This window comes from Helianthus annuus, chromosome 10, assembly GCF_002127325.2.
Source record: "Helianthus annuus cultivar XRQ/B chromosome 10, HanXRQr2.0-SUNRISE, whole genome shotgun sequence".
In the NCBI taxonomy this organism is placed as follows: domain Eukaryota; kingdom Viridiplantae; phylum Streptophyta; class Magnoliopsida; order Asterales; family Asteraceae; genus Helianthus; species Helianthus annuus.
In genome coordinates, this window is record NC_035442.2 from 148452125 (window position 1) to 148461166 (window position 9042).

At 35.0% G+C, this 9042-nt stretch overlaps 1 protein-coding gene across 1 annotated transcript; it reads right to left on the reverse strand.

Moving 5' to 3' along the window:
- Positions 1–890: 890 nt before the first annotated feature.
- Positions 891–7024, reverse strand: LOC110885994 (protein-tyrosine-phosphatase IBR5). The gene is made up of 5 exons (XM_022133743.2): positions 6573–7024; positions 5175–5274; positions 3280–3337; positions 3011–3117; positions 891–1420 (listed from the first exon to the last, which is right to left on the reverse strand). Exons 1-5 carry the CDS (start codon positions 6807–6809, stop codon positions 1095–1097), a joined length of 828 nt encoding a protein of 275 aa, XP_021989435.1. The 5' UTR covers positions 6810–7024; the 3' UTR covers positions 891–1094.
- Between the last annotated feature and the right edge of the window lie 2018 nt (positions 7025–9042).

Sequence of the window (9042 nt, forward strand, 5' to 3'; positions counted from 1 at the left end):
TTTCACATTTCACATGAACTGCAACACAGTCTTCATATAGCATCTATGCTAAAATTCTAAATAGAGTTAAATGCCATTTTAGTCTCTGTGGTTTCGGCCATTTTGCCAGTTTAGTCCAAAGGTTTCATTTTTAACCTGTGGGTCCAAAAAGGTTTCACAGTTGCCATTTTAGTCCATTGGGTTAACTTCATCTATTTTTTCTGTTAACGAGAAGGCCAATTTGGTCATTTTGTATGTAATTCTGTTAACTAAAAGGGCAATTCAGCCATATAAAATGACCGAATTGGCCTTCTCGTTAACAGAAAAAATTGATGAAGTTAACCTAGTGGACTAAAATGGCAACTGTGAAACCTTTTTGGACCCACAGGTTAAAAATGAAACCTTTGGACTAAACTGGCAAAATGGCCCAAACCATAGGGACTAAAATGGCATTTAACTCTTCTAAATATTTAAAATATCAGTCTGCTTTACTTTCAAAATGCACCTATAAGTCTATGACCACCTACAAATACCTGTAAAACATCAAAAAGATTATGTAATGCAACTATAGCAAACACTTAAATTACGTATCGTTTGAGTCATCTAGATCAATGTTTCTCATGAATCTGTAAAAATGAAATTACACCAAAACAATTCCAGTTTACAAGAACTTTATCCTTTTCATATATGCAAAACACGCTAACGACGACGTTTTAAGCATTCCAAAACAAGCAGTTACTTCGCTATACATCCAACAAAACCGAAACTTAAGAAGAAATAATCAACAGAACATCAACCCGATCATGATAATGGGAATTTGCTTTTTTTTTCTAACATTTCATCGAATGATTGTTCATGACTTGCATTTTGAACCCACAGAAACAAAAATTATGCAAAGAAAAGAAAAGAAGTGCAAATGAAAAGTGGTAATGAATATAACAATGAAATGGAAGCTTAAAATGGTGTACCTCTAGTAATATAATATCTCAGGTGTGTGAGGTCTAACAAACCTAAAGCTTTCATTCACCATTTACATTCATCAAACTCATTCATGGTTTCTCACAAGATTTGCACAAATAACCCAAATCCAAGAAAAACCTCCAGAAACAAACAGTTTAAGATCCCTCCATTGATACGTCTGTAGCATTCGGGTTCACAGAACTTGGCCCAGAAGACACCGGGTTTTGTGGGGTGTTCTGACTTTGAACAGCGGCTCCGAAAGTGAACTCGGTTGGGGGAGGGATGTCTGCGCGAGTAAAAATGGAGGTGGCGGGTGCGGTGGTGTTGAAAGCGGGGAACGCTAGCGGCGGCACGTTAGGTGTGTTTGTAAACCCGAAGCTGAACGGAGCTCCACCGCCTGAGATGGGCGGCAGAGCACCGCCACTGGCCTCCACTTGTGCCTGAAGGTTCTGTGCGTACTCTTTTAGTTGCTGCAAAATGTCTGCAAAAACATTCATGACCTCACTTATATTTCGTACTGGTAAATATATGAGTAAATTACAAGTTTTGTCCTTTATGTTTATACCAAATTTCAGGCGGTGTCCTTTATCTTTAAAATTGACGAGTTTTGTACTTTATGTTACAAAATCTTGCACATTTAGTCCTTTAGCCCTAACTCAGTTAAATTTTTTCTGTTAAACCTAGTCAACTAAGGGTATTTTAGTCTTTTTACCCATTTATTCAATTATATACGTTACACCCCTATCCACCACCAATGTCCACCATCACCATCCATCCAACCATCAATGTCCACCGTCACTGTCCACCCAACCACCACCGTCCACCATCACCGTCCACCACATCCACCATTCAAAACCCACCACCACATCCACCACTGCTAAGGCCACCACCATATCTACCATCACAACTTGCCACCATCTCAGATCTGGTGAAACCCCAACCCGCTACCATCCACCATCTTAGACAAAAATCACAGCAACTACTTAACTATTATATGTCGCTTAATGTCTTTGAATACACAAGAGTTCTTTGTGGAAAATGGCTATAAAGTCAAGAGAAAGAATTTATACAAAACCATTCCTTAATTAGACAAATTTCTATAAAACGATTCATTGATTTTCAGTAAGTGTTACCAATAAAGTGTTAGAAAATGACATTTTATATTATATCAAAATAAAATCACAACATACAATTTGCACCTGGATAGAAATTGTGTAAAAACTTTCAAGCCTGGTGCTTGTTTAGTAAAACAAAGGCAGCTCCACTTGAATAGGGAGAGAGATACAGAAACCAAACCCTAGCATCGTACTAAGAGACACCGGAGTTTGGTTATCGCCAGAAGAAGACGCAAGTGGAGGAGATGCTGGCTGGTGTGGGCGGCGGTGGCTGTGAGGGCTGTAGGGGCGGTGGTGGTTGTGAGGGCGGTGGTGGCTGTGTGAGGGAAATGGTGGTTGTTGTTCCCTGAAGTCTAGAGAGAGAGGTGAAAGAGGGGTAGAGAGAGGGCTGAGAAAGATAGTGTGTATATAATATAATATTGTTTTTTTAATACATTACTTTTTTATTAATATTAAAATAATTTTAAATATACAAGTAAAATTACTAAAATACCCTTGAATGACTAGATTTAACAGAAAAGTTTAACTAAGTTAGGGCTAAAGGACTAAATGTGCAAGATTATGTAACATAAAGTACAAAACCCGTCAATTTTAAAGCTAAAGGACATCGTCTGAAATTTGTTATAAACATAAAGGACAAAACTTGTAATTTACTCTAAATATATTATTATAAAGAAAAATTAGAATAAGAGACCGCAAATGTTTCATAAAGTCATCAATAATTCATTTAAATATGATTATAGTTGACAAAATGTAATTGTCATACTTTAAAGCTTAAACAAATACAAAATAACTTTTCTTTTATCATATTATCTTTTAGTTACAAAAATCAATCGAGTTTCTCAAACATTCTAATAGTTGATTATTTGATTACTAAATCTTCAAGTGGCAAAAACATACATGATCAAACACGAGTAATTTAACTATAATAAAAACACATATAAATGATGGTTTACCTGGATTCAACTCAACAGGCGGTCTGCGTTCTTTGACCCATTGGTAACTCTGATCGAAAGTCCACCTTCGGCTCTTCATTAAAAATGCCATAACCACAGCTGGTGACCTGTCAAAATATATACAAACATGTTTCTCATGGATTATAATACAAGTACACGAACAATTATTTCAAATCATTATAGTTAGCACTTTGTTTCTAACAACCAACCTATTGGCAAATACAAAAATAAAATGACCGAAACAATTTCAGTTTGCAGCAAGAGGTCACCTGTTTTTTCCTGACATGCAGTGAACAAGAACTCGAGCTTTATCCTTTTCGCATTGCTCTGTAGAACAAGTTTGACACCATATTGAAAGTGTTACAACAAGTAATTTAGTTCATCTAATATTCATCATAAAATATAGATAAGTCATAAGAAACCATCCAAGCAATTTATTCAAAAGGACATTACAAATCATAACATTACTTGTGTGCGCAGCAGCATGTCCTCTGCATAAACACAAAATGCATAGAGGTGCATACAATTCGAGTATATAAAACCATGGTTTAGAAAGGCTTTCTGAGGCCCGCCTCGCCTCGGCTGAGGCTATGAAAAAACGCCTTAAAGGCTTAGCCTCATAGGGGTCAACTGAAACCTAAGCCTCAGTCATCCGAGGCTTTCCGAGGCTTTTCGAGGCGGTGAGGCTTAAGCCTCACTAGACCTTGTGAAAATTGAAAAATTTTAGGTTTTCTGGAATTTATGTTAGACCCATTTAGTGTTTATTGGGCTTAATTGGTGAGCAAACCCAATAGTTCACTTAAAAACATCTATTAGGTTAAAAAAACCTAATCGGATGATGAATGGATAGCCAACCCGAGTGGGGATGATGGCATTGGTGGAGTTGGCGGGTCAAATGAGGAAGAAGGTGAGAGTTCATCATCTAGGAGGAAAAGGTAAAGAGTTATTAATTTGGTTGATGAAGATTACGATCTAAATACGCCAGATGAAAACTTTGAGGATGATGATGCGGAGGAAAACGAGTTCTATGATATTTAGATGTCATAACATTACTAATTTAAGTTGTTCGAACTATTTTATGATGTTTGTTTTATGTTAAACCTTGTTTGTTGAACTATTTTCTATTTATGATGTTTGTTTTGTGTTACTTTGTGATTTTTATGAGAGATGTATATATTTTTTTTAATATTTTTAATAATGCCTCGAGGCTTACGCCTCGTGAGGCTAAGGGAAAACGCCTCGATACCCATTTCCGCCTTTTTAAACCTTGTATAAAACAGGAAAAATTAGTTATCAAAACACAAAATATGTGTGTGTGTTGGGAGGGGGGGTTCTTATTAGAGAACTAATTATAGGTAGAAAACTATGAGAACCACGTAAACACTTATACATAGTGCATGAAAGATAGTTACATGCACTGGAAGAGAGACGGTTACACAACCGGGCTGCGTTCATATTTAAAGCAATAGGTACAAGTGTTTATGCGATAAGCACAGTTTTCCACTTAGAATTAGTTCTATATTAAAAATTCCTCTATATAAGGGCACGTTCAATACTAAACCAATTTAAAGGTAGAGAACCGCGATAAACGCATGTATATTTGGTGATCATACAATGAAGTGGGAGAGAGAGAGAAAGGGGCAGTTACATGACCGCCTTATGTATCATAGTTAAAGCAAAAAAAAAAAAAAAAATACAAGCGTTTATGTGGTTCTCGCAATTCTTTACTTAAAATATGTATTGAATGTTCCTCGGTATAGTCACTAGTAGCCCCTTATCATGTGACGGTGCGGGAGTAAATTACACATGTTCATTATTAAAATACGCACGTTATAATACATAATTACGCATGGGTTGGGTTAACCCTAATCACGCACGTTATTTTCATAATTATGCACGTTATTGTTCACTCCCGCACCATCGTACCTTAAAACCCTTTTGTATTTAAACCTTTAACTACATATGTTTGTTTGTGTTTAAATATAGAATCACATAAAACATCATCACTTGTGCTATGTTATAAGTTTAAATTGACAAAATAAAACTCAGCTTCGTTGATTTATACCCCAAGTAAACATAGTAAACTAATTATAAACAAACTAATAATAATAGTAAAAACAAACAAACTAACAATGATAATCATGTAGAACAATAACATACGTACCTAGATACTCAACTGCATTATCAAATGCTAGAGTTGGGCTATCAGGAAGGCAATGATAAGTAAATGAGTTCTTGTAGAGATTCTGACATGCTGGTACAGTCTGCAAAATTACATAATATCACCACTGATTATTTCAGATCTTTACTACATAAATGAGAAATAAATGTTCAACAGGTTTTATGTTCATACATCAAACGATGATGTCACTCTGTCATACAACCAAAGCGCGGTGAACAGTAGTGATAAAAGTGTACAACCACAAACTTATAAAACATCAATACATATTGTACAATCTATTAACACACCATGACACCAGTTACTAAGTATGATTTACCACCGAAAAGTTACGATGCGTTTATATAGCGTGTTATGTCGAATGCCCTGTTTACTAATGACAAGGTTCATTCACAGTTATTTCAAAAACACCTAATGTTCACATAATTGTATATATAATTCAAGACTTTGTGCACGTTTTCGCCTATACACGTAGCAAACATGATTTCTTATAGAATGCCGGATTGCCGATGGCGTGACAAGTTAATCGAAGCTCATACCACAAAAATTTACAGCAGTGATCAACCAGTAAGCTTCAAATCAAATGCATTAATAAAAAAACATATAAATCTACCAGTAACTCATAATTCAAAATTTATAAAAAAACAGATCAAATCATATAGAAGTACTAAGGGTGAAGGGAGTGGTTACCTATTTGGAATAGGTAAACTCCCGATTCACCCAATCAGACAGTGCCATGTCAATATACCTATTTTGTTTACCTAATGCTCAAAAACGTTGGCGGTGGTTTACCTATCTTGGATTAGGTAAACTATTATTTAAAAAAAAAAAACATAAATAAATGACCCCTTCTCTCACAAACTTCCCTTCCGGAGCGGTAAACCTTTACCGATGAATGACAGGCACCGAGCGGTAAACACCCTTGGTGGCGGTGTTACCGTTCGGTAACACGTTTACCGACCAACTTTACCGCCCACTCCGTTCACCCTAAAGTATTGAAAAAACAAGATGCAATAATTTAATCCAATAATAAGAACAACTAATGCCACATCACATTCATCCAATAACCCAACAATAATTAACAACTTCATCAAAATCAATAACCCATATAAAAGATCATGAAAACCACTAACAAAACATAAACTAAAACATCAAGATAGGTAACTTAATCAAGCAGAAGTACTAAAGTAGTCAAGAAAAGATTGTTGAAATTCAAGATGCAAAAACATAAGGTAACAACAAAACCCACATCAAAATCATCCAATAACACAACCAATAATCAACAACTTCATCAAAATCAAGAACCCAGATAAAAGATCATCAACTGATCAACACCACTATCAAAACATAAACTAAAACATCAAGAAAAACAACAACACTCACATTAAGAACACGAGAAATCCCAAGAGTCTTAAGAAGCTCCGACCGAGAGGCGTTATCATAGCTACCAAGATACAAGAACTCCGGCAAGATTTCCGACGGAAAGGCGCTAACTTGCACCAAAGATTTCTCAACTCCGACCGGCATACGATGCCCACAAATCCCACAAACTTCACCCTCTTCGTATTTGTGGTAGTGGCCGCAAATCCCACATGGGTTTTCTCTCTCCCTCTTCCTCATTCTTGAATCTTGATTGTATGTAAAGCGATGATTTTTATGGGTTTAGATCAAAATCAATGGAAACCCAGATGGGTAGAAGTGTGATTTGAACTGGGTATGTGTTAATATTGAATATTATATTGGCTTGGAAGGTTTTCACAGAGATGGGCTTCGGGGACTACGTATAAAAGATGTAAATTGGGAAGATATATCATACGTCTTGTTTCTTGAATTTATGGAATGAAATCAGGGTTTGTTATTGTTTAATCGTGAAATTTGGGATTTTAGTTAGGTAACCCTAGAGTCAAAAGCTTATCATCTTTTTGTTTAATTTTTTATGTAAGCAAAACAAATTATATGTTAAAAGTCATCTATACGTCTAATTTCTTTTATGGGTTGGTGATAACTTTAATTTAAACCTTTATCTTTTATAAAGAGTTATAATGAAATCAACTTATTCTGATTAAATCACGTGCTCAGTGGACCCTTTCGGTCGATCCACATACTCATGTTTTCTTTCTTTCTTTCCCCTCGAATTCTATTGTTTTCTTATTACCATGAGAGTTGTTACTAAGAAGCTTATTTGATCCATCAATGTCATGTTAATCATTGAGATCAGGTAAATTGTAGTGTACACTGGACAAGTTGCCTTCAAATAGTTATGACAGAAAATAAATGAAAACACGATTTAAAACGTGTTAAAATTATCGTACCTGATTGTTCAACTATTGGATTAGGAAAGTTGTAATTATAACTAAGTTGCATTATGTGTGCCATAAATAAAAGAAAAACAATTGGTCTAGTTTTAGAAGTATGTGCCAAGATGGACTTGACCATGGCACAAAAGCAAGTATTAATTGACCCTTTGATAGACATATAACAATAGCCTTGGATGTGGATGTTTGGATGAGGTTAGATAGGGTACCCTCACTTTAACCACATTTGTCATAAGTTTATCCATTTATATTTATATGACTACTTTTTCTTTTATCAACCATTCTTTGAGCATGTATTGTATTTTCTTTTCTTTTTGGTCTTTGTACAATCCTTTTGCGTATGATACAAGTTTTCATAACATTTGTATATAGTTTTCAAAGGTTCTTTTTCTTTGTCAGGGATGTTATGGCACATGGTGTATTGTATATAGTGATTAGCACCAAAAAGTTTGTGACGATTAAAGAAGTAATTATAAGTTGGAAACATATTTATAAAATTATTTAACTAGTTTTAAGCCTCCCGTGTTACGATGTGGGGGCGTAAACCGTTCTCCTAGTGTTAGGGGGGTGTGGGAATCGTGTTAAATAGCAGGCCAACAACGACTAAATCGGGAAAAACTTAAAAAAACACGAATTTATAACACCAAGTGAAAACATAGACGAACTCGCATTTATACTAACACGTATAAAAGGGTCGAAAGTGTAAAAAAGTTTTAGAAAATAAAGACGGAAAATACGATAACTTTGAAAGTTAAAAAAGGAGTAAAATAAAATTTAAGTTAAAGACAAACAAAAAAAGAAAAACCTTGATGGACCATTTAACACCAAACAAACTAAAAAATGGCTAAATTACGGAGGAGTTGTTTGTAAATAAAGTCTCAACGGTAGAACTGTAATTAATATGCCATTAGATGTTCTATTAATACATTGTAGCCAAGATTCTATGAAAAATATTATATATTATATTTACTAATACTAAAATAACTAAAAAAATATAATATTTAAATTTGTTCAAAAATAACTAGGTATAAGATTGCATCGTGTGATTAATGTGTAGTTTTTTTTAACGACAAATTTCATTACTACTGTCGTCTGTAGGACTTGAACCCAAGACCTCCTTCTTCTAAGACATTTAAAGGTATTGTCTTTGTCAATAGACCACCACCAATAGATATTAATGTGTAGTTGTTGATTGGGTGGTGAATGGTCTACATGAAGATTCCACGCATTGTGGCAGGTCTCATTGATGTTATCTTTTTTTTTTAAATTAAACTTCACTAAAACACGCATCCGACTCAAACGAGCAAAAGGCAATACATACACAATGCCCCCAGCCCAAACAGGCAAGAGGCCAACAACTACAACATATACATAGGATATTTACACAACTCATCCCATATGAGGGACTTAAAAAAGACCTATTCTTTAACCAAACGAAAGTTCTAGACTTGACTTCACCCATAACATCTTGCGGATTATATTTTCTGTTTTGGAACGCCATCTCATTTCTACATTCTTGTAGATTCTCTTGTCATTGA